Source organism: Oncorhynchus gorbuscha, linkage group LG03 (genome assembly GCF_021184085.1).
Source record: "Oncorhynchus gorbuscha isolate QuinsamMale2020 ecotype Even-year linkage group LG03, OgorEven_v1.0, whole genome shotgun sequence".
NCBI lineage: Eukaryota > Metazoa > Chordata > Actinopteri > Salmoniformes > Salmonidae > Oncorhynchus > Oncorhynchus gorbuscha.
The window spans coordinates 104,485,931-104,511,796 of record NC_060175.1 but is presented as its reverse complement, the minus strand read 5'-3'; the positions used below and the strand labels follow the sequence as shown (position 1 = coordinate 104,511,796).

Below are 25,866 nucleotides of genomic sequence, written 5' to 3'. Positions count from 1 at the left end.
CAGAGAGTGAGTAGAGAGAGAGTAGAGCTTTACTACATAGAGTTAGTAGAGAGTGTAGAGTAGAGCTTTACTACATAGAGTTAGTAGAGAGTGTAGAGTAGAGCTTTACTACATAGAGTTAGTAGAGAGAGAGTAGAGCTTTACTACATAGAGTTAGTAGAGAGAGAGTAGAGCTTTACTACAGAGAGTTAGTAGAGAGTGTAGAGTAGAGCTTTATACTACAGAGAGTTAGTAGAGAGAGTAGATCTTTACTACAGAGAGTTAGTAGAGAGTGTAGAGTAGAGCTTTACTACATAGAGTTAGTAGAGAGAGAGTAGAGCTTTACTACAGAGAGTTAGTAGAGAGAGAGTAGAGCTTTACTACATAGAGTTAGTAGAGAGAGAGTAGAGCTTTACTACATAGAGTTAGTAGAGAGAGAGTAGAGCTTTATTACAGAGAGTGAGTAGAGAGTGTAGAGTAGAGCTTTACTACATAGAGTTAGTGGAGAGAGAGTAGAGCTTTACTACATAGAGTTAGTAGAGAGAGAGTAGAGCTTTACTACAGAGAGTTAGTAGAGAGTGTAGAGTAGAGCTTTATACTACAGAGAGTTAGTAGAGAGAGTAGAGCTTTACTACAGAGAGTTAGTAGAGAGTGTAGAGTAGAGCTTTACTACAGAGAGATAGTAGAGAGTGTAGAGTAGAGCTTTACTACATAGAGTTAGTAGAGAGAGAGTAGAGCTTTACTACAGAGAGTTAGTAGAGAGAGTGTAGAGCATTACTACATAGAGTTAGTAGAGAGAGAGTAGAGCTTTACTACATAGAGTTAGTAGAGAGAGAGTAGAGCTTTATTACAGAGAGTGAGTAGAGAGAGAGTAGAGCTTTAGTACAGAGAGTTAGTAGAGAGAGAGTAGAGCTTTACTACATAGAGTTAGTAGAGTGAGAGTAGAGCTTTATTACAGAGAGTGAGTAGAGAGAGAGTAGAGCTTTATTACAGAGAGTTAGTAGAGAGAGTAGAGCTTTAGTACAGAGAGTTAGTAGAGAGAGAGTAGAGCTTTACTACATATAGTTAGTAGAGAGAGAGTAGAGCTTTATTACAGAGAGTGAGTAGAGAGAGAGTAGAGCTTTATTACAGAGAGTGGGTAGAGAGAGAGTAGAGCTTTACTACATATAGTTAGTAGAGAGAGAGTAGAGCTTTACTACATATAGTTAGTAGAGAGAGAGTAGAGCTTTACTACAGAGAGTTAGTAGAGAGAGAGTAGAGCTTTACTACAGAGAGTTAGTAGAGAGAGAGTAGAGCTTTACTACATAAAGTTAGTAGAGAGATAGTAGAGCTTTACTACATAGAGTTAGTAGAGAGAGAGAGTAGAGCTTTACTACATAAAGTTAGTAGAGGGATAGTAGAGCACTACTACAGAGAGTTAGTAGAGAGAGAGTAGAGCATTACTACAGAGAGTTAGTAGAGAGTGAGTAGAGCTTTACTACATAAAGTTAGTAGAGAGAGAGTAGAGCTTTACTACAGAGAGTTAGTAGAGAGAGAGTAGAGAGAGAGTAGAGCTTTACTACATAGAGTTAGTAGAGAGAGAGTAGAGCTTTACTACATAGAGTTAGTAGAGAGAGAGTAGAGCTTTACTACATAGAGTTAGTAGAGAGAGAGTAGAGCTTTACTACAGAGAGTTAGTAGAGAGAGAGTAGAGCTTTACTACAGAGAGTTAGTAGAAAGTGTAGAGCTTTACTACAGAGAGTTAGTAGAGAGAGAGTAGAGCTTTACTACAGAGAGTTAGTAGAGAGAGAGAGAGTAGAGCTTTACTACAGAGAGTAGAGTAGAGCTTTACTACAGAGAGTTAGTAGAGAGAGAGTAGAGCTTTACTACAGAGAGTTAGTAGAGAGAGAGTAGAGCTTTACTACAGAGAGTGAGTAGAGAGTGTAGAGCTTTACTACAGAGAGTTAGTAGAGAGAGTAGAGATTTACTACAGAGAGTTAGTAGAGAGAGAGTAGAGAGAGAGTAGAGCTTTACTACAGAGAGTTAGTAGAGAGAGAGTAGAGCTTTACTACAGAGAGTTAGTAGAGAGAGTAGAGAGTAGAGCTTTAATAGATAGAGTTAGTAGAGAGAGTAGAGAGTAGAGCTTTACTACAGAGAGTTAGTAGAGAGAGAGTAGAGAGAGAGTAGAGCTTTACTACAGAGAGTTAGTAGAGAGAGAGTAGAGCTTTACTACAGAGAGTTAGTAGAGAGAGAGTAGAGCTTTACTACAGAGAGTTAGTAGAGAGAGAGTAGAGCTTTACTACAGAGAGTTAGTAGAGCGAGTAGAGAGTAGAGCTTTACTACATAGAGTTAGTAGAGAGAGTAGAGAGTAGAGCTTTACTACATAGAGTTAGTAGAGAGAGTAGAGAGTAGAGCTTTACTACATAGAGTTAGTAGAGAGAGTAGAGAGTAGAGCTTTACTACATAGAGTTAGTAGAGAGAGTAGAAGTAGATCTTTACTACATAGAGTTAGTAGAGAGAGTAGAAGTAGATCTTTACTACATAGAGTTAGTAGAGAGAGTAGAGAGTAGAGCTTTACTACATAGAGTTAGTAGAGAGAGTAGGGAGTAGAGCTTTACTACAGAGAGTTAGTAGAGAGAGTAGAGAGTAGAGCTTTACTACATAGAGTTAGTAGAGAGAGTAGAGAGTGGAGCTTTACTACATAGAGTTAGTAGAGAGAGTAGAGCTTTACTACAGAGAGTTAGTAGAGAGTGTAGAGCTTTACTACAGAGAGATAGTAGAGAGTGTAGAGTAGAGCTTTACTACAGAGAGTTAGTAGAGAGTGTAGAGCTTTACTACAGAGAGTTAGTAGAGAGTGTAGAGTAGAGCATTACTACAGAGAGATAGTAGAGAGTGTAGAGTAGAGCTTTACTACATAGAGTTAGTAGAGAGAGAGTAGAGCTTTACTACAGAGAGTTAGTAGAGAGAGTGTAGAGCATTACTACATAGAGTTAGTAGAGAGAGAGTAGAGCTTTACTACATAGAGTTAGTAGAGAGAGAGTAGAGCTTTACTACAGAGAGTTAGTAGAGAGAGAGTAGAGCTTTACTACAGGAGTTAGTAGAGAGAGAGTAGAGCTTTACTACATAGAGTTAGTAGAGAGAGAGTAGAGCTTTATTACAGAGAGTTAGTAGAGAGAGAGTAGAGCTTTATTACAGAGAGTTAGTAGAGAGAGAGTAGGCTTTATTACAGAGAGTTAGTAGAGAGAGAGTAGAGCTTTACTACATATAGTTAGTAGAGAGAGAGTAGAGCTTTATTACAGAGAGTTAGTAGAGAGAGAGTAGAGCTTTATTACAGAGAGTTAGTAGAGAGAGAGTAGAGCTTTACTACATATAGTTAGTAGAGAGAGAGTAGAGCTTTACTACATATAGTTAGTAGAGAGATAGTAGAGCTTTACTACAGAGAGTTAGTAGAGAGAGAGAGTAGAGCTTTACTACAGAAAGTTAGTAGAGGGATAGTAGAGCACTACTACAGAGAGTTAGTAGAGAGAGAGTAGAGCATTACTACAGAGAGTTAGTAGAGAGTGAGTAGAACTTTACTACATAAAGTTAGTAGAGAGAGAGTAGAGCTTTACTACAGAGAGTTAGTAGAGAGAGAGTAGAGAGAGAGTAGAGCTTTACTACATAGAGTTAGTAGAGAGAGAGTAGAGCTTTACTACATAGAGTTAGTAGAGAGAGAGTAGAGCTTTACTACATAGAGTTAGTAGAGAGAGAGTAGAGCTTTACTACGTAGAGTTAGTAGAGAGAGAGTAGAGCTTTACTACAGAGAGTTAGTAGAAAGTGTAGAGCTTTACTACAGAGAGTTAGTAGAGAGAGAGTAGAGCTTTACTACAGAGAGTTAGTAGAGAGAGAGTAGAGCTTTACTACAGAGATTGAGTAGAGAGAGAGAGAGTAGAGCTTTACTACATAGAGTTAGTAGAGAGAGTAGAGCTTTACTACAGAGAGTTAGTAGAGAGAGAGTAGAGAGAGAGTAGAGCTTTACTACAGAGAGTTAGTAGAGAGAGAGTAGAGCTTTACTACAGAGAGTTAGTAGAGAGAGAGTAGAGCTTTACTACAGAGAGTGAGTAGAGAGTGTAGAGCTTTACTACAGAGAGTTAGTAGAGAGAGTAGAGATTTACTACAGAGAGTTAGTAGAGAGAGAGTAGAGAGAGAGTAGAGCTTTACTACAGAGAGTTAGTAGAGAGAGAGTAGAGCTTTACTACAGAGAGTTAGTAGAGAGAGAGTAGAGCTTTACTACATAAAGTTAGTAGAGAGATAGTAGAGCTTTACTACATAGAGTTAGTAGAGAGAGAGAGTAGAGCTTTACTACATAAAGTTAGTAGAGGGATAGTAGAGCACTACTACAGAGAGTTAGTAGAGAGAGAGTAGAGCATTACTACAGAGAGTTAGTAGAGAGTGAGTAGAGCTTTACTACATAAAGTTAGTAGAGAGAGAGTAGAGCTTTACTACAGAGAGTTAGTAGAGAGAGAGTAGAGCTTTACTACATAGAGTTAGTAGAGAGAGAGTAGAGCTTTACTACATAGAGTTAGTAGAGAGAGAGTAGAGCTTTACTACATAGAGTTAGTAGAGAGAGAGTAGAGCTTTACTACGTAGAGTTAGTAGAGAGAGAGTAGAGCTTTACTACAGAGAGTTAGTAGAAAGTGTAGAGCTTTACTACAGAGAGTTAGTAGAGAGAGAGTAGAGCTTTACTACAGAGATTGAGTAGAGAGAGAGAGAGTAGAGCTTTACTACATAGAGTTAGTAGAGAGAGTAGAGCTTTACTACAGAGAGTTAGTAGAGAGAGAGTAGAGAGAGAGTAGAGCTTTACTACAGAGAGTTAGTAGAGAGAGAGTAGAGCTTTACTACAGAGAGTTAGTAGAGAGAGAGTAGAGCTTTACTACAGAGAGTGAGTAGAGAGTGTAGAGCTTTACTACAGAGAGTTAGTAGAGAGAGTAGAGATTTACTACAGAGAGTTAGTAGAGAGAGAGTAGAGAGAGAGTAGAGCTTTACTACAGAGAGTTAGTAGAGAGAGAGTAGAGCTTTACTACAGAGAGTTAGTAGAGAGAGTAGAGAGTAGAGCTTTAATAGATAGAGTTAGTAGAGAGAGTAGAGAGTAGAGCTTTACTACAGAGAGTTAGTAGAGAGAGAGTAGAGAGAGAGTAGAGCTTTACTACAGAGAGTTAGTAGAGAGAGAGTAGAGCTTTACTACAGAGAGTTAGTAGAGAGAGAGTAGAGCTTTACTACAGAGAGTTAGTAGAGAGAGAGTAGAGCTTTACTACAGAGAGTTAGTAGAGCGAGTAGAGAGTAGAGCTTTACTACATAGAGTTAGTAGAGAGAGTAGAGAGTAGAGCTTTACTACATAGAGTTAGTAGAGAGAGTAGAGAGTAGAGCTTTACTACATAGAGTTAGTAGAGAGAGTAGAGAGTAGAGCTTTACTACATAGAGTTAGTAGAGAGAGTAGAGAGTAGAGCTTTACTACATAGAGTTAGTAGAGAGAGTAGAAGTAGATCTTTACTACATAGAGTTAGTAGAGAGAGTAGAGAGTAGAGCTTTACTACATAGAGTTAGTAGAGAGAGTAGGGAGTAGAGCTTTACTACAGAGAGTTAGTAGAGAGAGTAGAGAGTAGAGCTTTACTACATAGAGTTAGTAGAGAGAGTAGAGAGTAGAGCTTTACTACATATAGTTAGTAGAGAGAGTAGAGAGTGGAGCTTTACTACATAGAGTTAGTAGAGAGAGTAGAGAGTGGAGCTTTACTACATAGAGTTAGTAGAGAGAGTAGAGAGTAGAGCTTTACTACATAGAGTTAGTAGAGAGAGTAGAGAATAGAGCTTTACTACATAGAGTTAGTAGAGAGAGTAGAGAATAGAACTTTACTACATAGAGTTAGTAGAGAGAGTAGAGAGTAGAGCTTTACTACATAGAGTTAGTAGAGAGAGTAGAGAGTAGAGCTTTACTACATAGAGTTAGTAGAGAGAGTAGAGAGTGGAGCTTTACTACATAGAGTTAGTAGAGAGAGTAGAGAGTAGAGCTTTACTACATAGAGTTAGTAGAGAGAGTAGAGAATAGAACTTTACTACATAGAGTTAGTAGAGAGAGTAGAGAATATAGTTTTACTACATAGAGTTAGTAGAGAGAGTAGAGAATAGAACTTTACTACATAGAGTTAGTAGAGAGTAGAGAATAGAGTTTTACTACATAGAGTTAGTAGAGAGAGTAGAAAATAGAGCTTTACTACAGAGAGTTAGTAGAGAGAGTAGAGAATAGAGTTTTACTACATAGAGTTAGTAGAGAGAGTAGAGAATAGAGCTTTACTACAGAGAGTTAGTAGAGAGAGTAGAGAGTAGAGCTTTACTACATAGAGTTAGTAGAGAGAGTAGAGCTTTACTACATAGAGTTAGTAGAGAGAGTAGAGAGTAGAGCTTTACTACATAGAGTTAGTAGAGAGAGTAGAGAGTAGAGCTTTACTACATAGAGTTAGTAGAGAGAGTAGAGAGTGGTGTGGGAGTGAAGTGATGAATATATAGTGTGGTGGAAGGTACAGGGTATTGTGGTGATGATGATGCTTATTATCTCTTCCTCAGTCACATCTCTAAGACCACCAGCTGGCTGGACCCCAGAGCTCAGAGCAGGGAGATCCTCAGCAAAACAGAGTGTGAGTCTCCGAGACCTTTCTGTCTACCCACTCTACCCTCTCCACCTCCCCCTCCTCCCTCCCCCATCTCCCATATCTCCATTTCCTCCCTGTCTCTCCAGCTCTCCCTTCCTCTACCTGCCCCTCTTCCCCTTTCCTCCTTCTCTCCAGCTCTACCACCCCTCCCTCCCTCCCTCCCCTGCCTCTCTTCCCCATCTCCATATCTCCCTTTCCTTCCTTTCCCCCTGTCTCTCCAGCTCTCCCTCCCTCCCTCCCTCCCTCCCCTGCCTCTCTTCCCCATATCTCCCTTTCCTTCCTTTCCCCCTGTCTCTCCAGCCCCCTCCCTCCCTCCCTCCCTCCCTCCCTTCCCTCCCCCTCCCCCTCCCTCCCCTCCCTCCCCCTGCCTCTCTTCCCCATCTCCATCTCCATATCTCCCTTTTCTTCCTTTCCCCCTGTCTCTCCAGCTCTCCCTCCCCCTCCCTCCCTCCCCTGCCTCCCCTGCCTCTCATCCCCATCTCCATTTCCTTCCTTTCCCCCCGTCTCTCCAGCTCTACCACCCCTCCCTCCCTCCCTCCCCTGCCTCCCCTGCCTCTCATCCCCATCTCCATTTCCTTCCTTTCCCCCCGTCTCTCCAGCTCTACCACCTCTCCCTCCCTCCCTCCCTCCCTCCCAACCCTGCCTCTCATCCCCATCTCCATTTCCTTCCTTTCCCCCAGTCTCTCCAGCTCTACCACCTCTCCCTCCCTCCCTCCCTCCCTCCCTCCCCTGCCTCTCTTCTTCCCCATCTCCATCTCCCTCCCTCCCTCCCTCCCCATCTCCATTTCCTTCCTTTCCCCCGTCTCTCCAGCTCTACCACCCCTCCCTCCCTCCCTCCCCCTCCCAACCCTGCCTCTCATCCCCATCTCCATTTCCTTCCTTTCCCCCCGTCTCTCCAGCTCTACCACCTCTCCCTCCCTCCCTCCCTCCCTCCCAACCCTGCATCTCATCCCCATCTCCATTTCCTTCCTTTCCCCCCTGTCTCTCCAGCTCTACCACCTCTCCTTCCCCTCTCTTCTTAATCCCCAGTCTCTCATCTGAGTATGTCTCTTTCATGTTGAGTCAAGTGTCGTCAATCTCTGAGGCTGTGTTGTTAATTTCAAATAGAGCCATATTTCTACATTTTCTGCATTTATAGACAGGAAAATGTGTCAAATGTTCTGTTGCCATGTAATAATGTTGAGTATTACAAAAAAAAATCTATTTTGTACGCGAACGGCACAGAGTGTGCTGGTAATACATATAATTGAACAGCAGGGGGCGACAGAGGATGAGTTATAAAACCTGGATTCACACATACAGACAGGATACCATATATGTATAAGAGATATAGAGGGTTGTGACCTGGCCTGTGCTGTTCTCTAGACATGATTTTACTTCTTCTGTGAGACTAACCTGAGTAAATAAAGGTAAAGTCAAATAATAACGCTAAAAAAAAACATTTCATATGAAGAAAAACAAAAACAATGTTGTATATTCTCCCCATATCCCCTGCCAGTGCCTGCGTTCACGGACGAGCCGGCAGAGCTGAAGGGCTATTCCATCCACACCCGTCTGTCTAAAGGGCCGCGAGGGTTCGGCTTCAACATAGTGGGAGGAAGCAAACAGAGAGAGTTTCTCCAGGTCTACAGCGTTACACCCGGAGGACCACCCGCCCTCAGCACAGGTAGGATTAACACAGGTACACTCAACACAGGTATATACAGATTAACACAGGTACACCTAACACAGGTATATACAGATTAACACAGGTAGATTAACACAGGTAGATTTAACACGTTTGATTAACACAGGTAGATTTAACACGTTTGATTAACACAGGTAGATTTAACACAGGTAGATTTAACACGTTTGATTAACACAGGTAGATTTAACACGTTTGATTAACACAGGTAGATTTAACACGTTTGATTAACACAGGTAGATTTAACACAGGTAGATTTAACACAGGTAGATTTAACACAGGTAGATTTAACACAGGTAGATTTAACACAGGTAGATTTAACACAGGTAGATTTAAAACAGGTAGATTTAACAAAGGTAGATTTAAAACAGGTAGATTTAACAAAGGTAGATTTAACACAGGTAGATTTAAAACAGGTAGATTTAACACAGGTAGATTTAAAACAGGTAGATTTAACACATGTTTGATTAACACAGGTAGATTTAACACGTTTGATTAACACATGTAGATTTAACACAGGTAGATTTAACACAGGTAGATTTAACACAGGTAGATTTAACACAGGTAGATTTAACACAGGTAGATTTAAAACAGGTAGATTTAACACATGTTTGATTAACACAGGTAGATTTAACACAGGTAGATTTAACACGTTTGATTAACACAGGTAGATTTAACACGTTTGATTAACACAGGTAGATTTAACACAGGTAGATTTAACACAGGTAGATTTAACACAGGTAGATTTAACACAGGTAGATTTAAAACAGGTAGATTTAACACATGTTTGATTAACACAGGTAGATTTAACACATTTTTGATTAACACATGTTGATTAACACAGGTAGATTTAACACATGTTTGATTAACACAGGTAGATTTAACACATGTTGATTAACACAGGTAGATTTAACACAGGTAGATTTAACACGTTTGATTAACACAGGTAGATTAACACAGGTAGATTGAACACATGTTTGATTAACACAGGTAGATTTAACACAGGTAGATTGAACACATGTTTGATTAACACAGGTAGATTTAACACAGGTAGATTTAACACAGGTAGATTTAACACATGTTTGATTAACACAGGTAGATTTAACACAGGTAGATTTAACACAGGTAGATTTAACACAGGTAGATTTAACACAGGTAGATTTAACACATGTTTGATTAACACAGGTAGATTTAACACGGGTAGATTTAACACAGGTAGATTTAACACATGTTTGATTAACACAGGTAGATTTAACACAGGTAGATTTAACACAGGTAGATTTAACACAGGTAGATTTAACACATGTTTGATTAACACAGGTAGATTTAACACGGGTAGATTTAAAACATGTTTGATTAACACAGGTAGATTAACACTCAATAACACCTGCTGATTTGCGACGAGCAATCCCGTATCCGGGAGCGTAATTATAGCCTCAAGCTCATTACCATAACGCAACGTTAACTATTCATGAAAATCGCAAATGAAATGAAATAAATATATTGGCTCACAAGCTTAGCCTTTTGTTAACAACACTGTCATCTCAGATTTTCTAAATATGCTTTTCAACCATAGCTACACAAGCATTTGTGTAAGAGTATTGATAGCTAGCATAGCATTAAGCCTAGCATTCAGCATGCAACATTTTCACAAAAACAAGAAAAGCATACAAATAAAATAATTTACCTTTGAAGAACTTCGGATGTTTTCAATGAGGAGACTCTTAGTTAGATAGCAAATGTTCAGTTTTTACAAAAATATTATTTGTGGAGGAGAAATCGCTCCGTTTTGTTCATCACGTTTGGCTAAGAAAAAAAACAGAAAATTCAGTCATTACAACGCCGAACTTTTTTCCAAATTAACTCCATAATATCGACAGAAACATGGCTGTTTAGAATCAATCCTCAAGGTGTTTTTCACATATCTATTCGATGATAAATCATTCGTGGCAGTTTGGTTTCTCCTCTGAACCAAATGGAAAAATGCATGCAGCTGGAGATTACGCAATAATTTCGACGGAGGACACCAAGCGGACACCTGGTAAATGTAGTCTCTTATGGTCAATCTTCCAATGATATGCCTACAAATACGTTACAATGCTGCAGACGCCTTGGGGAAACGACAGAAAGTGTAGGCTCATTCCTTGCGCAATCACAGCCATATAAGGAGACATTGGAACACAGCGCCTCCAAAATCTGGGGCATTTCCTGTTTGAAATTTCATCTTGGTTTCGCCTGTAGCATCAGTTCTGTGGCACTCACAGATAATATCTTTGCAGTTTTGGAAACGTCAGAGTGTTTTCTTTCCAAAGCTGTCAATTATGTGCATAGTCGAGCATCTTTTCGTGACAAAATATCTTGTTTAAAACGGGAACGTTTTTCATCCAAAAATGAAATACTGCCCCTAGTGTTCCAAGAGGTACTGAGAGACGCCATCTCTCTGCCCTATACTTTCATCTCTTCTTCTATTTCTCTCTCTCTCTGTCCCAAATTTTTATGGTGTGTTTGATTCCTAATCTATTCCTAATCCTGCTCTACTGGGCCCGGAGAATGTAATCCCACTGTCACTGACACACAGACACGTGCACACACACGTGCACACACACGTGCACACACACGTGCACACACACGGACACACACACGGACACACACACACACACACACACAATCCAACCCTCTCACGTGAGGATGCTGGAGACAGGAATGCACCACACACATGCTATTACTTCTCACCTTAGATACACTACATGCTGATCTATACACTACGTACTGATCTATACACTACATACTGATCTATACACTACATACTGATCTATACACTACATACTGATCTATACACTACATACTGATCTATACACTACATACTGATCTATACACTACATACTGGTCTATACACTACATACTGATCTATACACTACATACTGATCTATACACTACATACTGATCTATAGTAGTGGATGATACACTACATACTGATCTATACACTACATACTGATCTATACACTACATACTGATCTATACACTGCATACTGATCTATACACTACATACTGATCTATACACTACATACTGATCTATACACTACATACTGATCTATACACTGCATACTGATCTATACACTACATACTGATCTATACACTACATACTGATCTATACACTACATACTGATCTATACACTACATACTGATCTATACACTGCATACTGATCTATACACTGCATACTGATCTATACACTACATACTGATCTATACACTACATACTGATCTATAGTAGTGGATGATACACTACATACTGATCTATACACTACATACTGATCTATACACTACATACTGATCTATAGTAGTGGATGATATAGCACATGAGATCTCTCTCTCTCTCTCCAGCTGATATCCTGGTCTACATCAATGACAGCTGTGTCCTGGGTCTGTCTCATAAAGAGGTGGTAGAGATGTTGAAGTCTGTCCCCATGGGTCACAGTGTGGACGTTGTGTTACGGAGAGGCTATCCCATGCTCTACAACCCAGACGGCTGTCCCAAACAACCCCTGACTCCCTCCGCCTCCTCCTCTCCTCTGGAACCCCTCAGCTCTGCAGCCACCCCTCCCTCCACAGCCACCGCTCAGCCCTTCTCCACCCCCGGTCCTGGCCCTCCCGAGCCACCCCAACCTCCCGGCCTGGCTAACCTGAACCGTACCCTGTCTCATCACAACGGAAATTATCTCAGAGTGGCGGGAAACTCAGGGTCGGGGCTGGACGCTAACGGGAATGCGGCAGACCTGTTGTCGGCTCCCCCCTCCTACCCGCTGTCTAATGGAATCCTTAGCTCTTCCGCCAGCTCAGCCTGTGCCCCCTCCTCCTCTCACAGTAGGGGCATCCCCCCTCCTCCCCCGCCCGAACGAACCTCCGCCTCCGCCAGCCAGAGTGACTCAGAGGAAGGAGCCTCGGGTGGAGCGACACAGAGGTAACTAACCCTAACTAACTAACTAACTAACCTTAACTTGGTTGTTTTCAAACCTCTCCTCAAGGACCCCCAGATGTTTCACCATGTTGTTGTAGGTCTGAACCAGATCACCTGATGTACCTGGTCAAGGGCTTTTGATGATTAGTTGACCAGTTTAATCAGATGTGTTAACATAGTTCAAATGCACTCCAATTCGCAACAGATCCAAAGGTGACGCAATCTCTATTGCACTTCACACTGCCCTTTCTCACCTAAGGAACGAAAGGAATGCTTACGTTAGAAGGCTGTTCATTGACTACAGCTCAGCGTTCAACAACATAGTGCCCTCAGAGCTCATCACTAAGCTAAGGAACCTGGGAGTGAACACCTCCCTCAGCAACTGGATTCTGGACTTCCTGACGGGCCGCCCCGAGGCGGTCAGGGTAGGTAACAACACATCTGCCACACTGATCCTCAACACTGGGGCCCCTCAGGGGTGCGTGCTCAGTCCCCTCTTGTACTTCCTGTTCACCCACGACTGCTTGGCCAGGCACGACTCCAGCACCATCATTAAGTTTGACGATGATGCAACGGTGGTAGGCCTGATCACCAACAATTATGAGACAGCCTATAGGGAGGAGGTCAGAGTCCTGGCAGTGTGGTGCCAGGACAACAACCTCTCCCTCCACGATGAGACAGCCTACAGGGAGGTCAGAGTCCTGGCAGTGTGGTGCCAGGACAACAACCTCTCCCTCCACGATAAGACAGCCTACAGGGAGGAGGTCAGAGTCATGGCAGTGTGGTGCCAGGACAACAACTTCTACCTCAACGTGATCAAGACAAAGGAGTTGATCGTGGACTACAGGAAAAGGAGGGCAGAGCACATCACCAACAAACTATAGTGTACAGGGCACGACAACGCTTATTCCCCCTCAGGAGACTGAAAGGATTTGGCATGGGTCCTCAGATCCTCAAAAAGTTACACATCTGCATCATCGAGAGCATCCTAACTGGTTGAATCACTGTCTGATATGGAAACTGCTTGGCATCCGACCGCAAGACACTACAGAGGGTAATGTGTACGGCCCAGTACATCACCGGGGCCAAGCTTTTTACCATCCAGGACATATATACCAGGCGGTGACAGAGGAAGGCCCTAAAAATTGTCAAAAGACTCCAGCCACCCAAGTCATAGACTGTTCTCTCTGCTACCTCACGTCAAGCGGTACCGGAGCACCAAGTGTAAGACCAAAAGACTCCTTAACAGCTTCTACCCCCAAGCCATAAAACTGCTGAACAGTTCGTCAAATGGACCGAGAGATGTGCTGAGATGAGGCAGGGCTTTACCTAGTAAAGACTTATAGATCACCTGGAGTCAGTGGGTTTGGCGACGAATATGTAGTGAGGGCCGGCCAACGAGAGCTTACAGGTCGCAGTGGTGGGTAGTATATGGGGCTTTGGTGACATAACGGATGGCACTGTGATAGACTACATCCAGTTTGTTGAGTAGAGTGTTGGAGGCTATTTTGTAAATGACATCATCAAAGTCGAGGATCGGTAGGATAGTCAATTTTACGAGGGTATTTTTGACAGCATGAGTGAAGGAGGCTTTGTTGTGAAATAGGAAGCCGATTCTAGATTAAAGATTTTTGATTGGAGATGCTTAATGTGAGTCTGGGAGGAGAGTTTACAGTCTAACCAGACACCTAGGTATTTGTAGTTGTTCACATATTCTAAGTCAGAACCGTCCAGAGTAGTGATGCTAGAAGAAAATGCATTTAGTTTAACTAGCATTTAAAAGCAGTTGGAGGCCACAGAAGGAGTGTTAAATGGCATTGAAGCACATTTGGAGGTTTGTTAACACAGTGTCCAAAGAAGGGCCAGAAGTATACGGAATGGTGTCGTCTGAGCCTCCCGGGTGGTGCAGTGTTCTAAGGCACTGCATCGCAGTGCTAGCTGTGCCACCAGAGGTTCTGGGTTCCAGCCCAGGCTCTGTCGCAGCCGGCTGCGACCGGGAGGTCCATGGGGCGGCGCACAATTGGCCCAGCGTCGTGCGGGTTAGGGAGGGTTTGGCCGGCAGGGATATCCTTGTCTCATTGCTCACTAGCGACATCTGTGGCCCAGCGCTGTGCGGGTTAGGGAGGGTTTGGCCGGCAGGGATATCCTTGTCTCATTGCTCACTAGCGACATCTGTGGCGGGCCGCGCACAGGTCGCCAGGTGTACGATGTTTCCTCCGACACATTGGTGCTGCTGGCTTCTGGGTTGGATGTGCATTGTGTCAAGAAGCATCTTGGTTGGGTTGTGTTTCAGAGGACGCATGGGTCTCGACCTTCGCCTCTCCCAAGTCTATAAGGGAGTTGCAGCGATGAGACAAGACTGTAACTACCAATGGGAAATTGGGAAGAAAAAAGGAGTAGAGGTGGATCAGAAAATCACCATCAGCAAGAGTGACATCATTGATATATACAGAGAATAGAGTCGCCACAGGTATTGAATCCTGTGGCACCCCCATAGAGATTGCCAGAGGTCCCGACAACAGGCCCCCTGATTTGACAAATTGAACTCTATCTGAGAAGTAGTTGGTGAACCAGGCGAGGCAGTCATTTGAGAAACCAAGGTGTGCCAATAAGAGTGCATTTATTGACAATGGCCAAGGCTTGGCCAGGTCAATGAAGACGGCTGCACAGTATTGTCTTTTATCGCTAGCGGCTATGATATCGTTTAGGACCTTAAGCGTGGCTGAGGTGCACCCATGACCAGATTGCATAGTGGAGAAAGTATGGTGGGATTCTAAATGGTCGGTGATCTGTTTGTTAACTTGGCTAAGATTTTAGAGATGCAGGGCAGTTCTTAGTTTCCTCTGTGTGTCCGACTGGAACAGAATATTATCTAACATCTTGTCTCCGTCCTTATCCTCTGTATCTTCTTCCTTCATCAGATGGTCTCTGATGCGCTACAATGCGAACTCCCTCCCCACCCCCTCCTCCATACTCCACCACCAGAGTGACTTCACCACCTCCACCCTGCCCATCTCCGTCTCCAATCTGCCCCTGTCCCAGCCGGACGTGTGCACTGCCACCACCCCTGGAGCCCCCTGCCAACGGCCCCCCATGCCCCAGACCTCCCTCATGCTCCCCTCGCCCTCGGAGGTCCCCCCTTGCGGCTTCAACGGCTGCCCAGCCAACGCCCAACCCCATGGGGGCCACAGCGCGCCCAGTGAGGGAGTACCTGGTGGGGCTGGAGGAGGGGAGCTGGTCCCTGTGCCCCTGGGGAGGAGTGAGGGGGGTGGGATGGGGTTCAGTGTGACGGCGGGGGGGCAGGGGGGGCAGCTGGCCCTGGTGAAGAGGGTCTGGGACAGAAGGCAGTGCTCCTCCCTGCAGCCAGGGGATGCTATAGTCAAGATCAACGGCGCTGACGTGCAGAGTCTCAGCTTCGCTCAGGTACGACCAACTTTGGAGACAGTTCTACAGCTAGAGGCTAAGATTTTGTTGATTGGTATCTATTGCAACAATGTTCAATAGTAATCATCCGTTCTCATCACTCTCTGGAGTATAAACATTCCCACAACATTGGTTATTGACACACAGAATACTTAAAGACAAATATACAGTACCAGTCACAAGTTTGGACACACCTTCAACCGTTTTTCTTTATTTTTACTACTTACTACTAATGCATTCCAGGTGACAACCTAATGAAGCTGGTTGAGAGAATGCAAAGAGTGTTTCCTAAGCTGTCATCAAGGCAAAGGGTGGCTACTTTGACAAATCTCAAATATAAAATATATTATGATTTGATAATACTTTTTTGGTTAACCCCATGATGCCAAATGTGTTATTACATAGTTATTTCATAGTCTTCGCTATTATTCTACAATGTAGAAAATAGTAAAAAATAAAGAAAAACCCTTTAATTATTCAGTGTGTCCAAACATTTGACTGGTACTTGTAGATAAGAGCTTGTTTCTGAATGTCACTACAAGTTCATTTGAAAAAGGTCTTTGAAAAAACAGCGTTTGACCATTTGTTTTGAACCTATTTTAACACTGCCTCTGCTGAACACTGTAGGTCCAGAGGGTTCTCCAAAAACACACCAGGCAGGGAGAAGTAGTGCTGCTGGTTTACAGAGGAGGTAAGACCATTAACCTTTAACCTGTATAAGCTATTTACCTATATAACCTGTATAAATACTACCATTACTACCACAAATACGCTATTTACCTATATAACCTGTATAAATACTACCATTACTACCACAATACACTGTATTTACCCATATAACCTGTATAAATACTACCATTACTACCACAAATACACTATTTACCTATATAACCTGTATAAATACTACCATTACTACCACAAATATGCTATTTGTATAAATACCTTACTATAATTTACCTGTATAAATACTACCATTACTACCACAATACCCACTACCATTAATACCACAAATACACTATTTACCCATATAACCTGTATTTACCCATATAACCTGTATAAATACTACCATTACTACCACAAATACACTGTATTTACCCATATATATACTAGTAATACTACCATTAATACCACAAATACACTATTTACCCATATAACCTGTATAAATACTACCATTACTATCACAATACACTGTATTTACCTATATAACCTGTATAAATACTACCATTACTACCACAAATACGCTATTTACCTATATAACCTGTATAAATACTACCATTACTACCACAAAACACTGTATTTACCTATATAACCTGTATAAATACTACCATTACTACCACAATACACTGTATTTACCCATATAACCTGTATAAAACTACCATTACTACCACAAATACACTGTATTTACCCATATACATACTAGTAATACTACCATTAATACCACAAATACACTATTTACCCATATAACCTGTATAAATACTACCATTACTATCACAATACACTGTATTTACCTATATAACCTGTATAAATACTACCATTACTACCACAATACACTGTATTTACCCATATAACCTGTATAAATACTACCATTACTACCACAATACACTGTATTTACCCATATAACCTGTATAAATACTACCATTACTACCACAATACACTGTATTTACCCATATAACCTGTATAAATACTACCATTACTACCACAATACACTGTATTTACCCATATAACCTGTATAAATACTACCATTACCACAAATACACTATAACCTGTATAAATACTACCATTACTACCACAATACACTGTATTTACCTATATAACCTGTATAAATACTACCATTACTACCACAATACACTGTATTTACCCATATACATACTAGTAATACTACTGCTGTTGCATTGTTGCAGTACCCTCATCCTGGTTTTCTTCCTGTTTAAATACTCTTTATGAAACTTTAGTACTTTAGGTATGAATCCTCTTTATGTTACATTTAACTTCAGTACGATTTGGTTTAAATTCTCTTAATGTAACATGTATCTTTATCACTTTAGGTTTTAAACCACTTTCACACCAGGTTACTGTGTACAGGATACAGGGGTGTTTCTCCTCAGAGATTCTGTTTCCTTGTGTCGGGTTCACTGTTGACATTCTGATAGGTCTAGATGAGCTGAACGTCTCTATCTTGGTGTTCAAATTATATGTCTCTCTCTCTCTCTCTCTCTCCCTCTCTCTCTCTCTCTCTCTCTCTCTCTCTCCCCTTTCGCTCTCTCTCTCTCTCTCTCTTCAGGGTCGCTCTTCTCTCCTGTCTCCCCTAACCTCTACAAGCCCCTCCCCTCTCCCCTGGGCCCCTCCTCCTCCCATGGCCTCCCATCTGACCTGCCTGCCTCCTCCTCCACCTCAGATGCCTTGGTGCCCCTGCACCTCCCTCATATCCCCCATCTCCCCCCCAGCCACAGTGACCTCTCCCCAGCCTCGCCCTCCACAGATCTCCCCTCCCTGGTCCAGAGCACAAGCTTTCTGGACTCAGTCCCTGTAACTCTCACCCTGGAACCCAGAGACTGGGTTGGGGTGGAGAACGGTGTTGGGGCCCCGGGTGTGTTGAGGCCCCCTGGAGGTTGGGGAGGAGGAGCAGGAATGGGGGCTGTGGCCAAGGGCCAGGTGGACAGACGAGGGGGAGGGGTCAGGGGACAGGAGGTGGAGCTACGGAGACGGCCGGGGGAGGGGTTCGGCTTCATCATCGCCTCAAAGGACCTGGCCAATGGGGGTGAGTCATTTATTGTTTATTTATAACCCAATGCTGATTAAGGATCAGATCCTCTGCTTGTCCACATAGTTTTATTCATTATGATATAAATGGGCAAAACTGATCCTAGATCAGTACTCCAACTCTGAGGTGCTTCATGAATATGAGGCCTGGTCGTAAAGATAATTCATTTGTTGTGTTATATGCTGTTTAATGCATTCTGGGTATTCAAAACCTATGATTTAATTAACAAGGGATTCAATGCATTCTGGGTATTCAACATCTCTGGTTTAATTAACAAGGGATTCAATGAGCCAACGCTATCTCATTGCCTCATAGCACTATAAACCTGTAACGTCCGCTCTATGTAACTATGAAATCTGGGGCAAATCTGTGGATGTGTAATGCACTTCCATCCAGAACAGATGCAGTAGAATTCTGTTTATTGTGTGATCGACCGCCTCAATTCTGATGTGATGTAGCAAAATTTGATTATTATTTTATTTTAAAAAAAGTAAAAATAGAGTCTCAGAGATAGAAATTTGTATATACATACACTGCATTTGCGGAAACAATGGGAAAGTAATTATACTTTGAATGTTGATAAACTTATAACCCCACTTGAGAGTGAGTAGTGTAGTAAACAACCAAAGATTTCAAGACTAAAAGTGGTAAAAGTAGTAGCCTACAATAAGGATAAACTCCAGGTTAAAATACCCTTTATCTGACTTTGGTGCAGGTCATGTTGACTGTATCTCGTCCTTGGCCCTTGATCCTGATCTGACTTTGGTACAGGTAATGTTGACTGTATCTCGTCCTTGGCCCTTGATCCTGATCTGACTTTGGTACAGGTAATGTTGACTGTATCTCGTCCTTGGCCCTTTATCCTAATCTGACTTTGGTACAGGTAATGTTGACTGTATCTCGTCCTTGGCCCTTGATCCTGATCTGACTTTGGTACAGGTAATGTTGACTGTATCTCGTCCTTGGCCCTTTATCCTAATCTGACTTTGGTACAGGTAATGTTGACTGTATCTCGTCCTTGGCCCTTGATCCTGATCTGACTTTGGTACAGGTAATGTTGACTGTATCTCCTGATCTGACTTTGGTACAGGTAATGTTGACTGTATCCTGACTTTGGTACAGGTAATGTTGACTGTATCTCGTCCTTGGCCCTTGATCCTGATCTGACTTTGGTACAGGTAATGTTGACTGTATCTCGTCCTTGGCCCTTGATCCTGATCTGACTTTGGTACAGGTAATGTTGACTGTATCTCGTCCTTGGCCCTTTATCCTAATCTGACTTTGGTACAGGTAATGTTGACTGTATCTCGTCCTTGGCCCTTGATCCTGATCTGACTTTGGTACAGGTAATGTTGACTGTATCTCGTCCTTGGCCCTTGATCCTGATCTGACTTTGGTGCAGGTCATGTTGTTCTTCACATCACCGTCTCTGGTAAACACACACTATATAAAATCAAATTTAAAGTGTATTTGTCACATACACAGGATACAGAAGTAAACGGTAGAGTGAAAGAGAAATATTGTATATTAGCAAATATCAAAAACAGAAAGCATCCAGATAAATAAATAAAAAATTGATAAATATTATAAATAAATAAAAAATATAAATAAATAATAATATATATAAAAATAAATAATCAATATTTAATCATTATTGCATGACGCAACACACTTGTCTAAATTGATGGGTCATGTGAAAGAAATGCTAGAACTCCCAGCCACATCCTGTTAAGTGGATGGGTCATGTGAAAGAAATGCTAGAACTCCCAGCCACATCCTGTTAAGTGGATGGGTCATGTGAAAGAAATGCTAGAACTCCCAGCCACATCCTGTTAAGTGGATGGGTCATGTGAAAGAAATGCTAGAACTCCCAGCCACATCCTGTTAAGTGGATGGGTCATGTGAAAGAAATGCTAGAACTCCCAGCCACATCCTGTTAAGTGGATGGGTCATGTGAAAGAAATGCTAGAACTCCCAGCCACATCCTGTTAAGTGGATGGGTCACTATTGCCTAGACATGTACACATGTTCATGAAAAACAATAGAAGGCCATAATCACCCCCCCCCCCCACACACCTGGCTAGCTTGATGGCTCGTGTAATCATCTGGTCAACAGTATTTTGTGTTAGACATGTAGCTAGCTGAGCTAAACAATGAACCGGCATAATCCCAACTCACACTATTACCAATACAAAACATTGGCATAGTTGTAGTATGCATCTAGCGGATAGCTGAAGAGCTAACCATCTAGGTTCAATGTTAGTTAGCTAACAATAGGCTATATCTAGCAATGCAAATGGCTTTACTGATTCAAATAATATCACTACACAGATCATACGCGTAACGTTAGCTAGCGAGCCCGCAAGCTAACGCTTGCTAGCTAGCGAACAGTACGCCTTAATGATAAATGACGTTCTGACATATTTAGAAACGTATAATATCTGGAAAATGTAGCTGTGCTCTCACCCGTATATATGGATCATCGTTTCACACCGGAACTGTTAAACTCAGCGTCAAGTCACGTCAGGGTCACGCCAGGTTCACGCTGACCGTGTGTCAGGACCCAGTTACGAACCCGGGTCTCCGGAGTGAGAAACAGCCACTTAACCAACTGAGCCACGAATAGTTGGCAGAACCCAGAAGATGAGGCAGACACAGCAGTACTTGAGACGGTGTATTTAATGAAGTAAAAAGTGAAGTTCTTCAGGAAAACATGTAACTCCACAACCTCAAAAGGAATCCTACAAGAACAAAGGTAATCCTCCAAGATAAAAAGGTAAATCCACAAGGTGGAAGGTAAAGCACAAAAAGCCTCAAAAGATACTCAAAAAACAAACAAACAAGAACAAAAAAAACAGAATTCCACAAGAGAGTCCACCGGGATCAACAAGAGCTCACAGAGTACTAGGGCTGGGTGCTAACATACAAACACAGAGCAAAGAACTGAGGAAAACAAAGGGTTTAAATACAATCAGGGGAAACGAGGCACAGGTGCAAATAATAATGGGGATCAAGGGAAAACAAAAGGTCAAAAGGCACAATGGGGGCATCTAGTGACCAAAAACCAGAACAACCCTGGCCAAATCCTGACACCGTGTGCAGGAAGTAGCCTATCACTTTTTTGCAACTGATCTGTCGATGACGCCCTGAATTTAGCAGGCGCAAATGTTGTTGAGAAAAGTAACTAAATTTTTGTAGTTCTCTCGATGGCAAACGTTACGTCTTTTCAAAAACACAGCAGTAGAAAGGGACTGTCGACACATATTGATCAGCTCACGTTATAGACAGAAGCATGTTACAAGGCAGACCAATCCAAACTCATCACCCGGTATGTCCAGCCCACTCATTATCTCAGCCAATCATGGCTAATTGGAAGGTTCCTGACTTTTTTTCCGTAGCTGAACCAACTAGGCTCGTAATTTAACAAGTGTATTCCTATTTAAGGATGCAATACAAATCTGTTATTAAAGATATGTTCTAGAAGTATTTCTGACCAAAAAAAATGTTTATGTTCAAATGGCTCTCCTGTGAAGTAGTGACATGCAACATACACCTAGTTTCCTGAAACAAGTTACATATTGTAATCTACAGTATCTGGGTAATTAAGGGATATTGTAATCTACAGTATCTGGGTAATAAAGGGATATTGTAATCTACAGTATCTGGGTAATTAAGGGATATTGTACTCTACACTATCTGGGTAATTAAGGGATATTGTACTCTACACTATCTGGGTAATTAAGGGATATTGTAATCTACAGTATCTGGGTAATTAAGGGATATTGTAATCTACAGTATCTGGATAATCTGGGGGATATTGTAATCTACAGTATCTGGGTAATTAAGGGATATTGTAATCTACAGTATCTGGATAATCTGGGGGATATTGTAATCTACAGTATCTGGATAATCTGGGGGATATTGTAATCTACAGTATCTGGGTAATTAAGGGATATTGTAATCTACAGTATCTGGATAATCTGGGGGATATTGTAATCTACAGTATCTGGATAATCTGGGGGATATTGTAATCTACAGTATCTGGGTAATTAAGGGATATTGTAATCTACAGTGTCTGGATAATCTGGGGGATATTGTAATCTACAGTATCTGGATAATCTGGGGGATGTTGTACTCTACAGTATCTGGATAATCTGTGGGATATTGTAATCTACAGTATCTGGGTAATTAAGGGATATTGTAATCTACAGTATCTGGGTAATTAAGGGATATTGTACTCTACACTATCTGGGTAATTAAGGGATATTGTAATCTACAGTATCTGGGTAATTAAGGGATATTGTAATCTACAGTATCTGGATAATCTGGGGGATATTGTAATCTACAGTATCTGGGTAATTAAGGGATATTGTAATCTACAGTATCTGGATAATCTGGGGGATATTGTAATCTACAGTATCTGGATAATCTGGGGGATATTGTAATCTACAGTATCTGGGTAATTAAGGGATATTGTAATCTACAGTATCTGGATAATCTGGGGGATATTGTAATCTACAGTATCTGGATAATCTGGGGGATATTGTAATCTACAGTATCTGGGTAATTAAGGGATATTGTAATCTACAGTATCTGGATAATCTGGGGGATATTGTAATCTACAGTATCTGGATAATCTGGGGGATGTTGTACTCTACAGTATCTGGATAATCTGTGGGATATTGTAATCTACAGTATCTGGGTAATTAAGGGATATTGTAATCTACAGTATCTGGGTAATTAAGGGATATTCTAATCTACAGTGTCTGGATAATCTGGGGGATATTGTAATCTACAGTATCTGGATAATCTGGGGGATATTTTAATCTACAGTATCTGGGTAATTAAGGGATATTGTAATCTACAGTATCTGGATAATCTGGGGGATATTGTAATCTACAGTATCTGGATAATCTGGGGGATGTTGTACTCTACAGTATCTGGATAATCTGGGGGATATTGTAATCTACAGTATCTGGGTAATTAAGGGATATTGTAATCTACAGTATCTGGGTAATTAAGGGATATTCTAATCTACAGTATCTGGATAATCTGGGGGATATTGTAATCTACAGTATCTGGATAATCTGGGGGATATTGTAATCTACAGTATCTGGGTAATTAAGGGATATTGTACTCTACAGTATCTGGATAATCTGGGGGATATTCTAATCTACAGTATCTGGGTAATTAAGGGATATTGTACTCTACAGTATCTGGATAATCTGGGGGATATTGTAATCTACAGTATCTGGATAATCTGGGGGATATTGTAATCTACAGTATCTGGATAATCTGGGGGATATTGTAATCTACAGTATCTGGATAATCTGGGGGATATTATAATCTACAGTATGTGGATAATCTGGGGGATATTGTACTCTACAGTATCTGAATAATCTGGGGGATATTGTACTCTACAGTATCTGGGTAATCTGGGGGATATTGTACTCTACAGTATCTGGATAATCTGGGGGATATTGTACTCTACAGTATCTGGGTAATCTGGGGGATATTGTACTCTACAGTATCTGGATAATCTGGGGGATATTGTACTCTACAGTATCTGGATAATCTGGGGGATATTGTACTCTACAGTATCTGGATAATCTGGGGGATATTATAATCTACAGTATCTGGGTAATCTGGGGAATATTATAATCTACAGTATCTGGGTAATCTGGGGGATATTCTAATCTACAGTATCTGGATAATCTGGGGGATATTCTAATCTACAGTATCTGGATAATCTGGGGGATGTTGTACTCTACAGTATCTGGATAATCTGGGGGATATTATAATCTACAGTATGTGGATAATCTGGGGGATATTGTACTCTACAGTATCTGGATAATCTGGGGGATATTGTACTCTACAGTATCTGGATAATCTGGGGGATATTATAATCTACAGTATGTGGATAATCTGGGGGATATTGTACTCTACAGTATCTGGATAATCTGGGGGATGTTGTACTCTACAGTATCTGGATAATCTGGGGGATATTCTAATCTACAGTATCTGGATAATCTGGGGGATATTCTAATCTACAGTATCTGGATAATCTGGGGGATATTCTAATCTACAGTATCTGGATAATCTGGGGGATGTTGTACTCTACAGTATCTGGATAATCTGGGGGATGTTGTAATCTACAGTATCTGGATAATCTGGGGGATGTTGTACTCTACAATATCTGGGTAATCTGGGGGATATTCTAATCTACAGTATCTGGATAATCTGGGGGATGTTGTACTCTACAGTATCTGGATAATCTGGGGGATGTTGTAATCTACAGTATCTGGATAATCTGGGGGATGTTGTAATCTACAGTATCTGGGTAATCTGGGGGATGTTGTAATCTACAGTATCTGGATAATCTGGGGGATGTTGTAATCTACAGTATCTGGATAATCTGGGGGATGTTGTAATCTACAGTATCTGGATAATCTGGGGGATGTTGTAATCTACAGTATCTGGGTAATCTGGGGGATGTTGTAATCTACAGTATCTGGATAATCTGGGGATGTTGTAATCTACAGTATCTGGATAATCTGGGGGATGTTGTAATCTACAGTATCTGGATAATCTGGGGGATGTTGTACTCTACAGTATCTGGGTAATCTGGGGGATGTTGTAATCTACAGTATCTGGATAATCTGGGGGATGTTGTAATCTACACTATCTGGATAATCTGGGGGATGTTGTACTCTACAGTATCTGGGTAATCTGGGGGATGTTGTAATCTACAGTATCTGGATAATCTGGGGGATGTTGTACTCTACAGTATCTGGATAATCTGGGGGATGTTGTACTCTACAGTATCTGGATAATCTGGGGGATGTTGTAATCTACAGTATCTGGATAATCTGGGGGATGTTGTACTAGTATCTGGGTAATCTGGGGATGTTGTAATCTACAGTATCTGGATAATCTGGGGGATGTTGTAATCTACACTATCTGGATAATCTGGGGGATGTTGTACTCTACAGTATCTGGGTAATCTGGGGGATGTTGTAATCTACAGTATCTGGATAATCTGGGGGATGTTGTACTCTACAGTATCTGGATAATCTGGGGGATGTTGTACTCTACAGTATCTGGATAATCTGGAGGATGGGGCGGGGGGAGTCAACACATGTGTGCTGGGGTCAGCGGCTGTAACCTTTGGACAACACCGGCCACACGTTTGCCTTTTTGACCAATCAGGGAATCTGTCTTGTACAGTACAGTAGAGTTCAGTTATTCTCTGGTGTTACTATAGTAGTCTGGTGTTAGTGTGGTGTAATACTCTGGTGTTAGTGTAGTAATCTGGTGTTAATATAGTAATCTGGCGTTACTATATTGTAGTAATCTGGTGTTTCTATAGCGTAGTAATCTGGTGTTACTATAGTAATCTGGT

The 25,866-nt window shown here is 41.6% G+C and overlaps 1 protein-coding gene across 1 annotated transcript in view; it reads left to right on the top strand.

Moving 5' to 3' along the window:
* The window catches only part of LOC124018110 (membrane-associated guanylate kinase, WW and PDZ domain-containing protein 1-like), a 132,736-nt gene that overhangs the window by 65,244 nt on the left and 41,626 nt on the right, over positions 1-25,866 (top strand). The window contains exons 7-12 of the mRNA XM_046333388.1: positions 6,556-6,626; positions 8,140-8,307; positions 11,707-12,283; positions 15,202-15,703; positions 16,331-16,394; positions 17,985-18,461. Coding sequence (XP_046189344.1) covers positions 6,556-6,626; positions 8,140-8,307; positions 11,707-12,283; positions 15,202-15,703; positions 16,331-16,394; positions 17,985-18,461 — 1,859 coding nt within the window. The remainder of the gene's footprint in view (positions 1-6,555; positions 6,627-8,139; positions 8,308-11,706; positions 12,284-15,201; positions 15,704-16,330; positions 16,395-17,984; positions 18,462-25,866) is intronic.